Source organism: Lithobates pipiens, unplaced genomic scaffold, assembly GCF_037356315.1.
Source record: "Lithobates pipiens isolate NorthernLeopardFrog02 unplaced genomic scaffold, aLitPip1_a1.2 Scaffold_3, whole genome shotgun sequence".
Classification (NCBI taxonomy): Eukaryota; Metazoa; Chordata; class Amphibia; order Anura; family Ranidae; genus Lithobates; species Lithobates pipiens.
The window spans coordinates 121,567,873-121,587,946 of record NW_027507790.1 but is presented as its reverse complement, the minus strand read 5'-3'; the positions used below and the strand labels follow the sequence as shown (position 1 = coordinate 121,587,946).

General features: G+C 42.6%; 1 protein-coding gene across 7 annotated transcripts in view; it reads right to left on the bottom strand.

Moving 5' to 3' along the window:
- The window catches only part of SEMA6A (semaphorin 6A), a 261,428-nt gene that overhangs the window by 98,858 nt on the left and 142,496 nt on the right, over window positions 1-20,074 (bottom strand). For 4 of the 7 annotated variants that reach the window (XM_077462227.1, XM_077462228.1, XM_077462231.1 and 1 more), the window contains exons 11-17: window positions 16,752-16,883; window positions 12,479-12,634; window positions 11,001-11,177; window positions 8,133-8,273; window positions 6,623-6,703; window positions 1,346-1,404; window positions 1,012-1,032 (exon numbers count right to left, since the gene is read on the bottom strand). In XM_077462227.1, the coding sequence (XP_077318353.1) occupies window positions 1,012-1,032; window positions 1,346-1,404; window positions 6,623-6,703; window positions 8,133-8,273; window positions 11,001-11,177; window positions 12,479-12,634; window positions 16,752-16,883 (767 nt within the window). Of the gene's footprint in view, window positions 1-797; window positions 846-1,011; window positions 1,033-1,345; window positions 1,405-6,622; window positions 6,704-8,132; window positions 8,274-11,000; window positions 11,178-12,478; window positions 12,635-16,751; window positions 16,884-20,074 lie in introns of all 7 variants that reach the window. The other 3 variants (XM_077462229.1, XM_077462226.1, XM_077462230.1) reach the window with 1 other exon arrangement.

Genomic DNA, 20,074 nt, shown 5'->3' with positions numbered 1-20,074 from the left:
TAATAAAATAAAGCTTTAAGAAGCGATTCTGATGTTTTTCCTATATTTCCTAGAATTTGCCATGATTGTAACTGTGCCAGATGGTGGGACCTTCTTGTATTATTCCTTTAGGAACCAATCCGATTCACATTTAAAGCTCCAACTCTCATTCTCTTATTACAAATCTGAACTTGATTGGGTATTAGGCAACCCCCCAGACTGTTTATGTTATCTCCTCAGACTGTCAAATCAAGCCCATTTGAAAATCTATCTTCCATGTAGAATGCATTTAACAGTGCTAATATTGTATTACTACTACTACTACTTTAATATTACCACACTAGTCTGAATGATTTGGATTTATGCTAAAAAGTAAACATTTGTTGTACACAAGGTTTATAAACTCTGGTATGTTTTGATTGGTTCTGGTGCCCCCCTTGGGAAGAATTCTGTTAACTTTCTGCCTCCCATGGGGGAGACAGACACCAATAAAACAGTAGTAGGGTGGGAAAAAAAAATTAGAACTTCCACTGAGTTGTAATACTATGTAGCCTCTCAATGTGGGGGATTCCCTTAATTTCCTGTCCTGGTGATAGGGGTCACTGAAACAGGAGGGGGAAATGCTCCCAGTTGGGACTGGATAGGAATAAAAGCATAAAGAAAAAAAAAGAAAAAAAGATGTTCTACTCTATCCAATGTACTGTTTATTTTACAATGGCAATTTTGGTAAATTTTAGAACCACAGCTAAAGGTGTTCAAAGAGATCTAAAACGTAAAGAACAGCTACGAAACGGTCAACAAAAAATGTATAAACTGACCATACACTGTGTAAAATAATTCCGGATCAGGAGGTGCAGTTGAAAACTCTATAGGAAAATAGTTGAGGGTGATACTTTTAACTGGTACAGATGCAAGTGGAGATTTATAGAAAATAAAAAGTAAAAAAGTAAAATGAAATAAAAATAAAAGAAAGAATACATACAAGACTTAAACCTAGTAAAGAAGTATGGAGGAGCTAATATTTTTTCTTACCATTTAATGCCACAAAAGAATCTGGAAAAAGAGAAGAGAAAAGGTTACTTGAGCTTCCTCCATCCAAGCTACACTGTATGAAATATAACACCTTCCTGACGGTCCACCTATTCCTCCTGTGATTTTTACCACATCAAGATCAATACTATATATGCATTTTACATTTCCCCTTAGGCAAACACAGAGGTTCCTTTTCATGTCCGATTCACAATGATAGAATTCTTTCAGCTTGTTACTGTAAAGTGTCTCCTATTATTGCTGCAGGTATGTTGACACTGGGAATTTAAAGGGCTTATTTCACCCAAAGTAAACAGCAGGCTCATTCTTTGCTTACTTTGGCAGTCGCCTAGGCCGTCTGTATTGCCATGCTCCACGTCTTGCTCAAATGGCGCTCTGTGAAGAGGAAAAGAAACACTGGATTAGCAACCTGGAGTTCAGCCTACATGCAGCTGGTGAAAAAAAACATCAAAGCTCTGTATGTTATATTTGGGCAAAATCTGCAAGCCAAGAATGAAGGAAAAAAAAAAAAAAAAAAAAAAAAAAAAAAAACATCTGCAGGCCTAGTGATTTTAGGTGACCAACTCTAAATATATGGACAGCGGGATAGGCACTATTGTTCGAAAGCAAAGCAAATAAACATTTTATGTCCTGAAATAATCGTGTTGGGACACTTTTGGGCCAACTTTTGTTGTTGCATATGTTCAGCAACACGCAAAGTTATGACTTAGATTAAGATTATTTTTTATTAAAGGAAATTAAAACTCTTAATCAGTCAACCAAATTCCAGCTTTGCCCCATACAAAAATAAAATAAAATGGTTATTTTACCAGTTATGTGTAAAAATAGTCACTTCTGCCTAGTTATAAATTTGCTACAGGATTATACATGCATGGCAGCCTCGATCACGATAGGCAAGTTTCTTGTAAAATTGAGGCGACTAACTTGGTTATATTCAATAAAACAGGGTAAAGACAGTGATGATGGGCAAAGGACAGGAACCAATGTTCCTGCAATCATTTAGACTTCACTTTACCAAAATCAGGTTGAAGATTAATTCAGTTTGGCTGTTCTAGATTGTTGGCAGCACTTTGTTCATTACAGTTTCTAAACCTGGTTCAGATTTTGCCTAATAATTCCCTAAATGTTGATTTTTTTTTTTTTTTTTTTACACGCCAACAGAGAAAGGTATAACAAAACAATGGCGAAATACAAAACCTTCTTAAAGTCTGCCTTTCGAACAAAAACGTCCTGATCCCTAAACAGACTTCAACAATAGCTTGTTCGTAATCTATAACAGGAACCTTAGCAGTCAACATAAACTATGCTTGGCAATGTAGAACAAAACAGCATGTGTCACCCAAACAGTCTCTTGTGCAAAAAGTGTTGTGTCTATGGAGATCATTTCCTCCTGTCAGCTGCAGCCTGGAATGTTGCTTAGATGGAGGTGTATTTTTAGAATGGCCCCACAATACATTAGTCACATGTCAGCCTTCTGCACAGCAACTTTTGCTTTCAATTCAGCCTTCTTAATGAAAATAATATGAAGATAGCTAATGGTGGACAAATCACCTTCCCATTTTCGTTTTCGGTAAACAATCTCCAGTTGTATATAACACAAAGGCATGGGATGGTGGTTATGGCTTGCTACAATACTGAGCATCAAAACAAACCCAACCCTAAATAATGGTTTACCCCTGGAAGTCATTAAGCGCTCAGTGGTTTATGATGTAAGCGGTGCAGTCATTTTGGTCCTTACAGCTGCTTTTGGTTTACTCAGCATTTTCTAGATGTCCTTGCCAGAATTTTTAATTCACCTCTATTACTAATGGGAATTTAAAATCAAATCCAAAGCTTTAACATGACGGGACCTTGTCTAATTTTTTTTTTTTAAATGAAAGGTACTGGCTTTTTTCCCCATAGTAGCCAGCTATTTTCATTTTCTTGCCTGAAATTGAATGTTTAGGCAGCAACACCAGTTTAAATGCTAACATTTATGTAAGAAGATGTTCTATGGCAGATACACAGCATTTCATTGGAAAGATAAAGTCCATGAAATAATGCAGTGATGTAACGAATAGCAATAGGGGTATAAGAATAGGGGTTGCAGCTGTTATTGTACCCGCGAATGTCACTTTACAGTTCTATCCAATGAACTTACCATGTCCTGCCATGTAACTCAGATTACATCATCTTGTTAAAGCAATGGCTTCATTTCATAAATGTATGCAGCAGCCATGGCCACCCTACATTCTGTATCAAGGAACAGCCACTAATCTCTATTCCTCTGGCAACTGTACCAATCAAATATTCAACTATGAATACCGACTTGTAATATCCCAGTGCCAGTTTAAAAAGTTCTGATTACCGACAGAGAAAAGAGGTTTCAGATCTTCACTGCTAACGGATCTACATATGCCTCTCCTGACTTTTGCAACTGACAAGCATCCATTTACAAGAGATGGAAGATACAGGGGTTTAGTTACTAAAAGCAAGACTGTCCAGAGCTTAGTGAATGTGGTGAAGCTCCGCGCATTTCCATCATCCAATCATGTGCCACACTTCTTGCGAAGTCCTGGCATTCCTTATGTCCTTCCTACTAAAATATATCAGTACACTTAAAGGAGCGTTCCGGCCAATAAATTTTTTGTTTTAAACGTCAGCAGCTACAAACACTGTAGCTGCTGACTTTTAATAAGGACACTTATCTGTCCAACGATCCCGCGATGTCATCCATCGGATCAGCTGCCGGCACCTCCATCCTAATGAAGAGAAACGAAGTGGAGCCTTGCGGCTTCACTGCCCATTTCCTACTGCGCATGCTGCTTGGCGCTTTGTGACTGTCCCCTTTGTTTTTTGGGACACACACGTCCCAAAAGGCAACGGGGCCACTCACCAAAGAGGAGTAAGCACCACAGAATAGGAAGAGGCAGATTAGGAAGACTGCCTAGCAACAGCGTTTCAGGTAAGTGAATTTTTTTTTTCTTTTTAAGCATTTTTTTTTTTTGGGTGGTCCTCCGCTTTAACTGTAATGACTATAAACCCCCCTCAACCGCGCCCCCCAACATAAATTTGTATCTTATAAGCCAAAAACACTTATGCGCCGCCACAGAATCAAACGTGCAACCCTCAATCTTAGATCTCCAGCTGCTGCATTCAGCTTAGTGTATGTTCACACAACACTCAAAGCAATAATATGTTATAATGTGTTGCGCTGCTGAAAAGTTATATATACATTTCTATACCAACAACCTTGTTCTTGTGTTTTTGTTATCACAGCTATGCACAAAATCCAAACAAGAAAAATGAAATAATGGTGTATACTGATAAGAGAAAAAAAAAAAAAAAACAAGCAGAAAATGTCCATATAGTGCCTAAATCATAGTTCTATTTATACTAGTGTCTTCATCTACATTATACACAGAGTGTGATCCCAGATTCCCAGTGCTGCAAACACGCTTCAACACACATGTGCAACCACCTTGGAGTAGACAGATGTGCCTTAGACAAGTTATAGGTTTTAGTGCGATTCCTCCAGCCTAGGAATTAGTGCATTCACAATTGATATAATAAAACCCGTATTGAGTAAAAGCATCCACTCAGGACATGTAACCTCACTTCCGCTGAACTTCCAGTCTGTGGCTCTGATGCCACTTGGCTCCCCCCTACATGTATCGTCACGTGACCTCCATCAGGGGGAAGAGCACTTTTTAATAAATGTATTGGTGTTTTTAAACTATGGCTCCTATGTGCTTCCGAGTTACATTTGTAAAGATATACAGCTGTGCAGCGCACAGTGACCCTTAAAAAGTGGAGTGCCTGTCAAAATGGAAGGCCCGTATATTTAATCCCCAGGGTGCACCAAGACCTATAACTTGTCTATAGGTCAATAAATTAAGGTGAGGGCAGATCTATCTACTCCAAGGACATGTGCTGAAGAGTGTTTGCAGTATTAGGAATCTGGGATGACACTATATATATATATATAATGTGGAGGATTGCACTGGAAGTGGATGATAATTTAGCATTGTACGGACGTTTTCTGCATCCTTTTTTACTTATCAGTATACGTAGTTATTTCATATTTATTGTTATTTAGATTTTGTGCAGCCTCATTTCCTGTCTAGTGAAACCATTGTCCGCAGAATAGGAAAAGAGAAAAACTCAAAAAAGGATCCCGGATAACAGTAAAATACCCAACAGGAGTTTTGTTCAAACTCTATCCAATGTTGGTTTTGATCTTGACATACAATTTAAAGCGGAGTTCCACCCAAAAGTGGAACTTGCGCTTTAAGTACTCCTCGCCCCCTTACATGCCACATTTGGAATGTCATTTTTTTTTGGGGGGGGGGGTGATTGGGTACCTGGCACTGACAGGAAGTTCCTGTCCCACTTCCCCCTTGCTTCTTCTCGCCGGCTAGGCGACTCCTCCTCTCCCCCTAGGCAGCCCCTCCCGCTCTGCTAACTTCTGGGACACATCACAGGTCCCAGAAGATTGCCTGGCCACTAGGAGAGTGCAGCACAACTCGAGCATGTGCAGTGCGTGCCCAGCTGAGAAGCCGCAGACTTTCACAGCTGGGTGCCCACAGTTGCAATGACGGCGCCGTGGAGAGGAGGGGAGAGAGGAGGGTTTCGGGCAGCCGCAACGCTGGACCGCGGGACAGATGAGTGTGTGTTTATTAAAAGTCAGCAGCTACACTTTTTGTAGCTGCTGACTTTTAGTAAACTGAAAAAAAGAGTGGAACGCTGCTTTAAACCCTGAACAGTGCCTACAAATCGGAGTTGGCTTGTAATCAGAAATCTTTACTGTGCCAAATAGTATCTATAATCACTGAAGATTTAGGCTTGTTGGCATTGCAAGAGGACTTTAGTCATTGCAAAATTACGAGTATGTTGCCACTTGCCAAAACCTTTTTGTGTCAATCGCAAGCGGGATCTAATAGTACCAACGGCAAATGCAAGTTAAATACTGTTGAATATTCTCAATAGCATTTAACAAAATAAACTAAGGTGGGTAAGTAGCAGCAATAGCAATGAAGTGATGGCTGTGTCTTCTGGCATCTCTGTTTCTACTGGCTGCTATGCTTGACTTTAATGCGAAGTAAAAAAATAAATAAATCAGAGCCAGCTAGAACTGTATAATAAAGCACAAATTAGAGAAGGACCATTACCATCTTTGCTTATTTGAAAACAACAAGTCCTCTGTGTTAGCAATACCCCACAAAAATGTTTGCTTGGCTGTACTGTTAAATTGCCTATTCCATTTGTGCAACAAGTGGCTCCTCTGAAGTCATTTGATGAATTTAAAAGTCCTATTATATTTTCCATAATTACAGATAGCTGGCTCAGAGGCACCTGCTCGTCAAGGACAATTTTTCTCTTTTTACACATTTCGCTCTCTTCAGATTTCTCAGCAAAGACTTCTCATGCAGAATGGAAACATTGGCTCATTGTGTCAGGCTGACTGTAGGTTATTCATTTTGTTTTTCTTTTATTATAATTAACACTGTATCATAAGTCAGGGCTCCAAGACAAAGTCCGTTGCATAGCCAATTAAAACATTTACTGCCATAACCTCTGGAACAGTTATATCAGTTGATTTGTGTCAACTTACTTAGTACCAGGTGTCAGCTGTGAACAAGTTCCCGCATCTCGCATCCAAACACAGTACGGGTCTCTGGAAGCTATACAAGTCCTAGAAAAACAATTGATATTAAAAGAATTAGAATTTACAGAAATACATGTCACGTGGATTGCTCATGCTGCCTATATGCCGTGTTATTCAAACCAGTACTTCGTTTGCAATAATTAGGTGGTGATTGAGCAACAAGAGCAATAAAGGATGAAAACCATATCAAGCGAGTCAGACCAAGCAACTTTGTTGGTATGTATACATTTTAAAGTGCATCTAAAGCAAACATTTTTTTATTTATTTTTTTTTTTTTTAGAGGAGAGGAAGGGAAGGGGATCACAGCTCCAGGTAGAAATGTGGGTCTAGAACTCTCCTCGGAACTGGAACACCAGGTGCCAGTTAAGCATATAGCAACATGAGTCAAAAAGGAACTTCTGGACAGCCACACTCCGGAATATAGGCTTTATTTGTAAAAAGTCCAACAGATACAAGCCACAGCAAAAAAAAGGGGACAAATTAGAGCGTTGGTCACATTTTTTGCTATGGCTTGTATCTGTTGGACTTTTTACAAATAAAGCCTATATTCCGGAGTGCGGCTGTCCAGAACTTCCTTTTTTCTTTTCGAGTTAGAGCTCCTGTCAGATTTTTTTGTCATCTGTGGCTCCACTAAGACCCCATACAAACTATTCGATTTTCTGCAGATTTTCCAAAACCATATAATATGAGGTCAATTTGTATGCAACCAGGCAGGCCCTTACACTACATGGTTTTGGTAAATCTGAAGGAAATCTGACAACAAAAGTTGTATAGTGTGCATGGGTTCTTAGGAAGATTAACCCTGCTCATCTGTTCTGGTGACCACTGCCAGCAGGGCTGAAAGCGAAGAAAAATCTAAAATTTGATTTAGGAAAATTTCTGCTCACTTTGTCATGTCTTTTGGACGGGAAGTGAGGAAAGATCACCCGAACAGGGACACTGGCAGCAATATAAACCAGGAAATACTCTAACCTTTCCATAATAATAAATAAAAAACATGGAGCTCTACTTTAAAGCTGTAGCAAACCCCATAAGAAAAAAAAAAAAGGCACCGTCAGTCTAGGTCATAACGTGCTAGTATGCATCGCATACTAGCACATTATGACAGACATATCTGAGAATAAAGGCCTCCAGCTGTGCGCCGTCACCGAAAGTGCTCCCATTTGCATCTGGTCTTCCTTACGGGTTTGCAGGCTTTGGTAATTTGAATGGCCAAGCCAGCGATGTTGTCACTCCCCGTGCATGCGTGTGGGAGTCACCGTTTACAGCGCAGCTTTAAAGGAATGGCCCCAGGTATTTAAAGTAAATATCTCCTAAACTGTGCCCGTTTAGGAGATATTTACTGTACCTACAGGTAAGTCTTTTTATAGGCTTACCTACAGGTAAAAGTCATACAAAAGAGTTTACTCCCACTAAGTATTGTAGGCCAAAGTTAAGGTTACGGGGACACTCTTACTTTTTGCATTTCATGTGTCGTTCACATCTTGCAAGTGGAACCCAGACAACGCAGGTGGAAAACGCTACATACAAAGCATTGTTTTGCTTGTCAAGCTGCATCCCAATAATCCTCTTATCGTCTGTTCCTTCATAGCTACATCTAAAAAGGAGTCAAAAAATATTGCACATTAAGTCATGTTAGCAGTGATGGCATACTTTACAATCTTACTTTTTCCAAAATTATATATAAATATTTTTTTTTAACAAACTGTTTTAGCAGATTAGTATTAACATATTTGTAAACCCTAAAATGAACTTCTATTATTTTCTCCCTTTCTGTTAAATATACCACTGAATGTGTTTTGTTCAGGGGCGGACTGACCATTAGGGCACTTGGGCAATGCCTGAGGGCCCAGGGCAAGTAGGGGGGCCTCATAAGAGGCTCCATGTACCTCCGTCTTTGAGAGAAATCTGTGCTGATCCCGGAGCAGTGCCGCAACAAGATCCAGCACTGAGCTCTCTCTGCCCTCATCCCAGGGGCCCGTCTGCCCTTATCCAAGGGGTCCCTTAAAAGCAACTGATAGCTGGGGGCGTGGGGTGTGCACATGTCGCAGCTGCAGCAGGAATTATACATCCTATCATGCTTGGAATGTGTAGCCCCTGCCACTTAGTAAAGAGAATGGGGCAGCACTGCAAATGCCATGCAACCTTGTGCAGTACAGTGACCAAAGAGTTATAGCAGGCAGTGAGGCGGCAACTGTATCGCCTCCTCATCACCTGCTTTAACCCCTTGGATCCCACATTTGAATGCATGCATTGTACATAGTTGCAGGGTGTTTGCAAAGTGGCCCCATTCACTTGAATGGGCCGCGATCACCCACCAAAAGAAACAGGGTGTATAATTCCTGCTGCAGCATGTGTACATTCTCAGCTGCGGCCTCTGAAGCTAAAGGAGGAAAGGATGAACGTATGTAATGTTGGCAGTGCAATATGTAAGTGGTGCTTTGTGTGGGTGTGGCTTTAGTGTGGGCAGGGAAGCAGGAGGACCCATGATCGAAAATTACCCACAGGGGTCCAGTGAGTTGTCAGTCCTCCCCTGGCTTTGTTATATCTGTTTGGCAAGTGCAAAACATACCTATTGTGTCAGAAATTTAGGCTAGTGCCATGTCCGCACACTGCTATCTTTAAAAGTCCATTAATGCTCGGTTCCCATTGGTGCGATGCGGGAAACCCTCTGAATCCACTGCAGGTTCCCGCATCACAGGTAGTTCACAGTGCCTTATGTGAACCCACTGGGAGTGTCAATACAAAGTTAACAACACCCCCCTGTGAGCCTGAATTGAGCCCGAATTGTCCTCATTGAGGGTTCAGCCCAGGCCTTCATTTAGATGTCAGGTCCTCATGTATACCATTCAGTGACAGTTTGGGAAACAGTCTTAATGCGGCATTAAACCCAAAACCAAAAATGTAACATATTGCAGCTTACCAATCATTAGATGTGGTGGATGCATTAATTTTCTTTAGTAGACTTTTTTCGCTAGATGTGAAATGCATTCTATGCACCGAGATAAAAAACCTGTGTGCAGCAGTCATCCCAGCACCCCCAGCGATGTCCAAGATTTCTTTGACCGTCCAAGACTTTTCTCCTGTTTGGCTGAGACACAGCAGTGCTGCCATTGGCTCCCACTGCTGTGAGTCAGCCAAATCAGGAGAGGAGAGGGGCAGTGCCGAATCAGGCCCCCGTGTCTGAATGGACACAGGGAACTCTGACTCGGCTTGGGTGTCCCCATAGCAAGCCGATTGCTGAGGGGGCACTCAACAGGAGGGAGGGGCCAGGAGAGCCGAAGAGGGACATATGGAGGCGGATCTGGGCTTCTCTGTGCATGCAAAATCAACTGCATAGAGCAGGTAAGTATAACATGTTTGCCATTTTTAGAGAAAAAAATACATAAAACAAGACCACAATCACATTAAGCCTAGTACACACTACTAGATTTTTTTCGCTCAACTGGAAAAAAAAACAACAGCTCAGTCAGAGCCACTGTACTAGCAATCCAATGTTAGTAAAGTGATCTGTACCAGCAGGGGGACACCTCCCCAGCCCCCGACCCCCCCCCCCCCCCCCCGTGATCTGGCCAGTATCATCTCCTGTATTAGAGCACTGGGCCACCTTTGGACAATAGCACTGTTAATTTTGGGGGAGGGGAGTATTCACTATACTAGTGGATTTAAATACATTAACAATTTGGAGCCAAACTCCATCTAATACTTTAAGCAGTATTTTTCCCTTTTCCTGTCAGTGGTAAATGGTTTGTCTCATCCCTGTAACTGCTACATCAGCAGGAGAGCCTGTTCTTTTGAAAAATACCAGACTTAAAGATTAAAAGCAGACCTAAGGAATTGGTAAGCTGCTATATAATAAATGATTGCTCTTAGGTTTAGTACTGCTTTAACTTACAGCCAAACTTTTGCATAGTCAAGTTAGGGTTTGCTTTTTTAATTTTTTTTACTGCCTATAGCATTGTGATCACTATCTCGTCTTTAACTATATGATATTTTGTAGAACAGTATAAAATGTTCTGCTCTCAGTAAAGTTTAACATTACCATTGTACTGAAATGTGGAATCATTCCTAGAAAGATAAAAAGAGACTGATATTTGGGGATTTTTGCTTACTTTAAGTGGACCAGCATATTTTCTATTTGGGTACACACCCTTAATGAACTTGATTCAGTGCATTTATAGGACATAAAACTTGTAGAAACTGAGCTTTGGAGGTTTTCAGGACTGCGTTGCAATTATTAAACAGTGTCCGGGACAGACTCTGTACCAGAAAAAAAACAGCAATGCAGGACAACAGAGGAGGGAAATATATAAGGAAAACCTACTTTTCAGGATTGTAAACATTCATTTCTTCCAAGAAGAGACTGTCACTAAGGAAGCCACTGTATCCCGTCCTCGCCAAAAACTTGAGGACAACTCCTCTCTCTGATCCCAGAAACACCACTGTATGATTCTGATGAGGGCCAGCAGCAGTGTCAACCGCAATTTTTGTTAGTCGATACCTAGAGAAAAACAAAACATCCTTGAGTCAAATAATGTCACTTTCAGTTTGTTTATGTAGGTACAGAAATAATCCCTAAACAAAAAACTGTCATTTTCAAATTTTTGACAAAACCTGCATTATATAAAACTTAATCTAATTTAAAGAGAAATTTACCCAATTTTTTTTTAATTTAAGTGGAAGGTGATTAAAAATTAGAACTCCGGGCAAAACTTTTTTTTTTTTTTTTTTTTTAAGTTTTGTATTGCATAAGGGAAGGTTTGGAACTTCTGTCTGGTTTTTATTGCCATTTCCTCAATGGGCAAAGCCTTATACATTGTTAGTGGAAAAAGTATCCCTGTTAGATTTCCCCTCACCTATTTTGGTGACAACATTTTGTGAATTTTCTTAGTTTTTTTTCTGCCAGGGACATAGAGAGCAAAACATTAACAGAAGTTTCGCTAGAAGGCTAGATTTGCAACCAACTGAAAGTAATCATTAGCATTCTTTTGTAGGGTGCTGCTAGCAAATTTACAGTTCCAACAGCAAATTCTAAAATTAGATTTGTTAGAAATGTTAGAAAACATTTATTAAAGCCCATTAAATTACATTTAGCATATAATAAAAGCAGATTAGATAATAATGTACAAGAATGTTAATAATATACAAAAGTAAAAGGAAAACAAACATGGAATCCTTTACCTATGGCAACGAATGAGAATTTTTATTTCCATAAATGGAAGGATTAAAAACATAGCTGATTGCTACATCAACACTACCCTTGTTCTCTATTTTTTTCCTAGCTTTAGCTGCCCCCCACTCAATAAATGATTCAGTTAACTCTCTTCATTATCCCAAGCTCCAAAATATTTTAGCTTTTAGTGCAACATATCTTGAACACTGCTTTCTCTATCTCCTGAGATGTGGCTTCACTGCCACCGATTACCAGTGTTTGTGGAGTTCTATAAAAACTTTATTAATCATGATAATCATCATGAGACAGAGGGTAATGGCTCAAAAAATAAATTAGAAAATATGTTGGTGTGATATTGAAAGTTATAGCCCATTCCAATCCACCTGAGGCACGCTAACCTCCTGATCTCTATCTTGACTAACATCTGGTTTTAGCACAGCTGAAATGACATTTTATATCTTGAAAGCAGCCATGGGACGCTTGTGGCATCTGCCCTGTGCTCTCATCAGTTCATTCTGGAAAAAGGCCAAGAACAGCAGAGATGTTTACAGACCTTCAAAGTACCTGAAATGTATTTCCGAATAGCAATGCATGCACAGAGAACCTCAATGCCTCTAATAATTTCTCACCTAACCATAGTCCGGAGAAACAATGGCCTGTTTACAATAGATGGCACCGCCTCGTCCATGAGAGGATGTGTTTTAATGAAATTAAGGGTGTCGTCTGGAAGGTCATTGGATGTGGCATATTTCTCTACTGTGGCGGAGCCAGCACAGCAGCCGGGTCTGGAACGCAGAATGGAAAAAAAGACTGACACACAGCGTAAATTAAAGGCTCATGCTAACTTGGCTTTCCTGACCACAATCCTCAGCAAGATTTGTTTACAAAAATAATTAGATATCATTGCCTGTTTGATGTGAAAAAAAACATTTCTACAAATGTATTGCTCATGAAATCATTCAACAGAAAAGGCTGGCTTCTCTTTAAAAAGGTCAAAGATTATGCCAGTCAATCAATGGAACGCCACTCTTGTTGTACATGTCACATTAAGGAAAAAAAAAATGGCTTTGCCTATACAACTAGGACTATATTTAGCATAAAACACTAGTGGGCCAATGCTTAAAGGCACAAGGCCTCGGCCATTACAAATTGTGCTAGCTCCTGCCTTTCTTCTTTTGCTTCCATCTTCTGGCCACTTCTGGAAATCTGTTGCTAAACTGCACTGTTGGAATAAAAGTTATGGGAATGCTGAAGGAAGCCAGTTGAAAAGTAGTTCTGCAACTATGGTTGACATGCTGGCCTCGGTGTAGTAACTATGGCACAAGTGTGCATTTATCCCGACCCCAAGGCATGCTGAGAATGTACACAGGGCTGCAAAGCTTTGTGCACATTACAAAGCACCTTGTGATGAGAAAAGGCACACACACACACACACACACCAAATCATCAATGGCCACTTTTACACATGAAACTTGTTTCCTGCAGAAAGACAGAAAATCGAAATGTATGCCCCATGGGCTGTATGCCAATGAAATATCCTCTTAAAGACAAACTTTTTTTTTCCATTTTGGAATGTGTAGGGTATGGTTAATACCGTTAGGAATTTTTGCTGTCTGTGTACTGTTAGGCCGCGTACACACGCGGGGACTGTTCGCCCAACTTTGTCCGTCAAACAGTTTCGGCAAACAGTCCGCTCAAAATTAGCATGGACGGACATGGCCACACACGACGGACGAACAGTTTGCTGAAACCGTGCGCGATGACGTGAACGGCACGTACGACGGGACGAAAAATACGACGTCCTATACACTGCATTATAACTTTCGGCGTGTAAATCCTGAGCATGCGCGGAACTTAGTTTGACGAACAAGCCTACACACGAGGGGACTGTTCGCTGAAACAAGGTTTCAGCAGACAGTTTTTCGGAATTTCCGAAAAACCTTGTTCAGCGGACTGTTCGCTGAAACTGTCCGCTGAAAGCCCACACACGAGCGGACTGTTTGCCGAAACACTGTTCAGCGGACAAAGTTGGGCGAACAGTCCCCGCGTGTGTACGCGGCCTTAGGGAGACGTTTCCCTTCACTTCCTCTGCTGAAGACATTGAGGTGGGAGGACATCTCCCTAAAATGAAGGTAATCAGCTGGTACAGGAATCCCCACTGGAAGATTCTTAGGCCGCGTACACACGCGCGGACTGTTCGCCCAACCTTGTTCGTCAAACAGTTTCGGCAAACAGTCCGCTCAAAATTTGCATGAGCGGACTTGCCCACACACGAGCGGACTGTTTCAGCGAACTGTTTGCCAAACAGTTCGCTCAACTTTTGAAATGAACGGACTCGCCCACGTAAGGCGGAGCCAAGTCCGCCCATTTCGAGCGCGTGTACAGGTAGGCGGGGCCCGTGAAGGAGACGTCGCGGGCTCCGCCGCCTGGAATGGGCTTAAAGGGGAACCCCAACGCCGAAAAAATCGGCGTGGGGGTTCCCCCAAAGTCCACACCAGACCCTTGTCCGAGCACGCTACCCGGCCGGCCAGGAAAGGGGGGCGAGCGAGCGCGCCCCCCCTCCTGAGCCGTACCAGGCCGCGTGCCCTCAACATGGGGGGTGCCTTGGGGAAGGGGGGGCCGCGCGGCCCCCCCACCCCAAAGCACCTTGTCCCCATGTTGATGAGGACAAGGGCCTCTTCCCGACAACCCTGGCCGTTGGTTGTCGGGGTCTGCGGGCGGGGGGCTTATCGGAATCCGGGAGCCCCCTTTAATAAGGGGGCCCCCGGATACCGGCCCCCCACCCTATGTGAATGAGTATGGGGTACAATGTACCCCTACCCATTCACCTGTGAAATAAAGTACAAAAAAAAAACACAACACAGGGAAAAAATATTTTATTGCACAGCTCCGGGGGTCTTCCGTCTTCGGGGGTCTTCTCGCCGGACTCCTCCGCTATCTTCGTGTAGCTCTTTTACTAGCGGAGGAGCCCGGCTTTCTTCCTCCCCGCCGCCGGCCTCTTCTCCCGACTTCGGGGGTCTTGTCCCCCTCTTCGGTTCTTCTGCCGGGCCACCGCGCCTTCTTATAGCTCTTTTACAGGCGGTGGCCCGGTCTTCTGTCGCCGCTGCCTTCCGTTCTTCTGTCGCCGCCTTCGGTTCTTCTGCCGGGCCACCGCGCCTTCTTGTAGCTCTTTTACAGGCGGTGGCCCGGTCTTCTGTCGCCGCCGCCGCCTTCCGTTCTTGTTCTTCTTGTTCTTCTTCTTCTTCTCCTGGAGATGTTGACTCGACGAGCTCTCCGGCCGGAATGCCAGGGACACGCTCCGCTGCCACTTATATAGTGACAATGGGGCGGTGTCACATGGTATATGTCACATGGGTTGGTCACATGGTGACCCCGCCCCCTTACGATGTCATAGTCCCCATGTGACATCAACCCATGTGACCAACCCATGTGACATATACCATGTGACACCGCCCCATTGTCACTATATAAGTGACCGCACAGCGCGGCTCTGGCATTCCGGCCGGAGAGCTCGTCGAGTCAACATCTCCAGGAGAAGAAGAAGAAGAAGAACAAGAACAAGAACAAGAACAAGAACAAGAACGGAAGGCGGCGGCGACAACGGCGACAGAAGACCGGGCCACCGCCTGTAAAAGAGCTACAAGAAGGCGCGGTGGCCCGGCAGAAGAACCGAAGGCGGCGACAGAAGAACCGAAGGCGGCGACAGAAGAACGGAAGGCAGCGGCGACAGAAGACCGGGCCACCGCCTGTAAAAGAGCTATAAGAAGGCGCGGTGGCCCGGCAGAAGAACCGAAGAGGGGGACAAGACCCCCGAAGTCGGGAGAAGAGGCCGGCGGCGGGGAGGAAGAAAGCCGGGCTCCTCCGCTAGTAAAAGAGCTACACGAAGATAGCGGAGGAGTCCGGCGAGAAGACCCCCGAAGACGGAAGACCCCCGGAGCTGTGCAATAAAATATTTTTTCCCTGTGTTGTGTTTTTTTTTTGTACTTTATTTCACAGGTGAATGGGTAGGGGTACATTGTACCCCATACTCATTCACATAGGGTGGGGGGGCCGGTATCCGGGGGCCCCCTTATTAAAGGGGGCTCCCGGATTCCGATAAGCCCCCCGCCCGCAGACCCCGACAACCAACGGCCAGGGTTGTCGGGAAGAGGCCCTTGTCCTCATCAACATGGGGACAAGGTGCTTTGGGGTGGGGGGGCCGCGCGGCCCCCCCTTCCCCAAGGCACCCCCCATGTTGAGGGCACGCGGCCTGGTACGGCTCAGGAGGGGGGGCGCGCTCGCTCGCCCCCCTTTCCTGGCCGGCCGGGTAGCGTGCTCGGACAAGGGTCTGGTGTGGACTTTGGGCGTTGGGGTTCCCCTTTAAGCCCATTCCAGGCGGCGGAGCCCGCGACGTCTCCTTCGCGGGCCCCGCCTACCTGTACACGCGCTCGAAATGGGCGGACTTTCCGAGCGGGAACAGTTTGCTCATTTCGAAAGTGGCCTACACACGGGCGGACTGTTCGCTCAAACACAGTTTCAGCGGACAGTTTTTCGGAATTTCCGAAAGACTTTGTCCGTCCAACTGTCCGCTGAAACTGTCCGCTGAAAGCCCACACACGGGCGGACTGTCCGCCCAAACACTGTTCAGCGGACAAGGTTGGGCGAACAGTCCGCCCGTGTGTACGCGGCCTCAGTAATTTCCTGTTCTGGCAACCATGAAAAATTTTGTATTAGCACAAATAGAAAAAGTAAATCTCCCCAATCGGGACAGACAGCAAAACAACCAAGGAAGGGTTTTATTAATGCTATGCTCTATTCAAAATGGGACCTTAGACAAACTTTAACAACCAAAATTATTATTAGAGAGAGGTATTTGTATAAAAACTTTTCTTTACCTGGATAACAACTACATGCATCAATTACCTGGGCTTAGGTACGCGTTCATCAGGGACCGGGGTCCACGTGGAGTCTGGTGACTTCTGCTCCTTGAACCTCCCCGTAAAAACACTTGCGATGTCGGCCATGTCATAAGCACAGACGGCAGAGCCTGGGATGCTGCAATGTGACATTTCCCAGAATTTCTTAGTCACTCCACAGTTATGCATACAATTTGTAACTAAAACACATGCTTTATAGAAGCCTTCCTGTCTCAGAAAGCTTAGTCTTGAACTCCATGACCCTAGCTATTGATAACTCAGGGCAATCCCATGCAAAACAGACAAATGTAGCGCCAGCCGAGCTCCCGTTAGCAGCTTTTTTCCTGAATGAATTCTATATAAAGAAGACCCAATTACAGCAAACTTAAAAAGAATGAAATCCCCCTGAGGAAACATCTCTGCCATGGGGTTTCCACAGTAGGTAATGGGCTGCTGGAATTATGGTCTATTTTGAAATGTTGGCCTGTTTATATTATCTGCATGTTCCTAGCATTAGTTCACAAAAATCTCACTGTGCCACAGAGCCAATGGAGACTTGTGGTGAATGCAGCTTAATGCTAAAGTGCCCAATTAAAACATGATCAGTATTACATCATTTGACATTCGGAATTTAATGCCAAAAAAGTAGGTCAGATCACAGGATTTTTTTAATGATTTCAAACAGCAGGATATATTAAAGTGCACCAGTCCATACCAAATTGTGAATAAAAAATACAATTAGGGCTAATAAAATCATGATTGTTAAGACTTTTTATTTTGTTTTAATTGTAAGAAACACAAATAAGGGCTCTGAATTTGAACATGAAAAACAGATTCAGCACTTCCCTGCGGTGTAAAAAAACACAAATTGTGCAAACATGTATGGGCATGTTTTCTTGCTACTACAGATATCCAGGAATATACCAAATAAAAAAAACAACACTATGTGAAGGTGTCTATTAGGGATGCTTTCTTGGATATAGTATGGGCCCAATTATCATAGGGTGGGAAGTTGGAAATTTAATTTTACACTGTGCAAACACTGCATCAAAAAGCTTCATTACACAAAACAGAAATGTAGAATTTGTAGCAATCCATAAGCATATCCATGTTTCACTGTGCTGAACATTATAAAAATGACGAATGCTAAAATATGACTGGTTTCTATGAGTTAGCCCTGACTCATATCGGAGTGTTTTGACATGTCAAATCGGCGGCAATTGCGGTAAATGGCACTGATTACAAAAAGTAGTTTCTGTACTACTTTTTGCAATTTCGGGGTGCGATTTACATTGACATGTTTGTTCATGCAAAAGATCATCTCTACCTAAATTTTTCAGTGTCCTAGGTTTTAAAAAAAATTAAAATAAATTATGGTAATAGAGCCATGTTAACACCACCCACCACCCTAACAGCACATACTGACCTTTGTTTTGTTTTTTTTCCCTTACATTCCTTTTAGCAAGTAAGCTCTGTGTATGCTCCTAATCACTCTAGTTGGGGCTTACACAATACTCGCCATCGCCTACCTTCATGTGACAGTGCTGAGTAAATCGCCAAGCAGTAGAGCGGTCACATGGGAGGCTTGCTCCTTCATACTTTGATGTGCTACTGGGGAGCGGCACAACCTGCTGGCTTGCACATGTAAAGTTTGGCTGTTCTTTAAATTGTAATTAAATTTAGATTTGGAAAAGTGTTTTTGGTGAAGGCTTACATATATTGATCATCTAATGTTAAATATTAGTTTATATGTACTCAAATCTTCAAAAGTCTAAAATGTTTTTTCTTACTAACTGGGACATATAGGCTGTTCTACTAATGAAACCAAATAATGCACTATTTCTGCCAATAAGTTTACAATCCATACCGAGATCAATAACCTCTGCTCCATGAAAATCTAAAAAAGCACTGCCGCGCCATAATAGCTACAATTTGGCATTCTAATCAAAGGATTTACGATTGAGGTTACAAACAATAATACACTAATAAACCACTACGGTGATAAAGTCCTTCAGGCAAAAAGCAATGTGAAATTCCAGTAACTTACAGCAACCAATTAAAATCACTCTTATTGATCCGAGTTCAATAAACTGAAATTGTTTCTGTTGTCATGAGGTTCAATACTTGGCACTGTTTTACTGAAAATGTTCAACTTTTAACAAACCCATTCCGCCATAATGGCACTAAAATGTCTTTTGAAACTATCAAATTGTCATAAAAAGGGATGTAAAGTGGTTTTGAAAGCATTGTGTTTATTATAGTCAGGACAATAAAACTGAAGTTTATGTATTGTCCAAACATACATTTTTACTTTTGAATAGCATAGGAAATGTTTAGGCTTTTTTTTTTTGCCCATGTCCTGTTGGAAAGGGTTTCCTTCTTGTCCCAGAGATGCAACAGGAAGTTGGCTGTCACTAGAACAGGTGTCCCCACATGGGAGCTTTAGGCTTGGCTATTGTCAGGAAACCAAAATTTTAGATTTCCCAACACTATTTTTATTTGTCTTAGTGACAATTCTCACCAGCACAATTAGAGCAATACAGCAACAGAAGTGCATTACGGGGGTTCTAACTACCCTACTTCCCTATTCTACTTTTTTTTCCACACATTTAAAAAAAATTATTTCAGGCCTGAAGATTGCATAAAACCCCAAGAGAGCAGACACATTTTCAGCTCCTTCAGCTTTATCCGGTGGCACTCCCTATGCAAGTCCTGGGCATGCCAATGGGCCTGGGATACATATGGGGGTGGGGGCTGGTATTTGGAGGAGAGCTTCCCTTCTTTAAAAAAAAAAAAGAAAGGAAGATCTCCTCCAAATATCACCCCCCCACCCCCATATCTATTCCAGGCCCATCAGCATGCCCAGGACTTGCATAGGGAGTGCCACCGGGTAAAGCGGAAGGAGTTGAACATGCATCTGCTCTCTTGGGGTTTTATGCAATCTTCAGGCCTGACATTTTATTAAATGTGTGAAAAAAAAAAAAAGAAGGACGCTTAACAGGGTTAAATTTTTTTTTGTAAAATATAATCCTTACAGATATAAATCATAAGTATGGAATTGTAAATTGAAATTATTATAGCTTCCCTTTACATATTACACATTTACTGTAGCCATTGTGTCATGTTACCATTGTGCAGTGATGGCAAATCTTGGCACTCCAGATGTTTTGAAACTACATTTCCCATGATGCTCAACTACACTGTAGAGTGCATGAGCATCATGGAAAATGTAGTTCCAAAACATCTGGAGTGCCAAGGTTTGCCATCACTGCCATAGTGTTACCATACCATAATGATGCTGTAAGAAGTAGTATATTTTCCAGTATAACC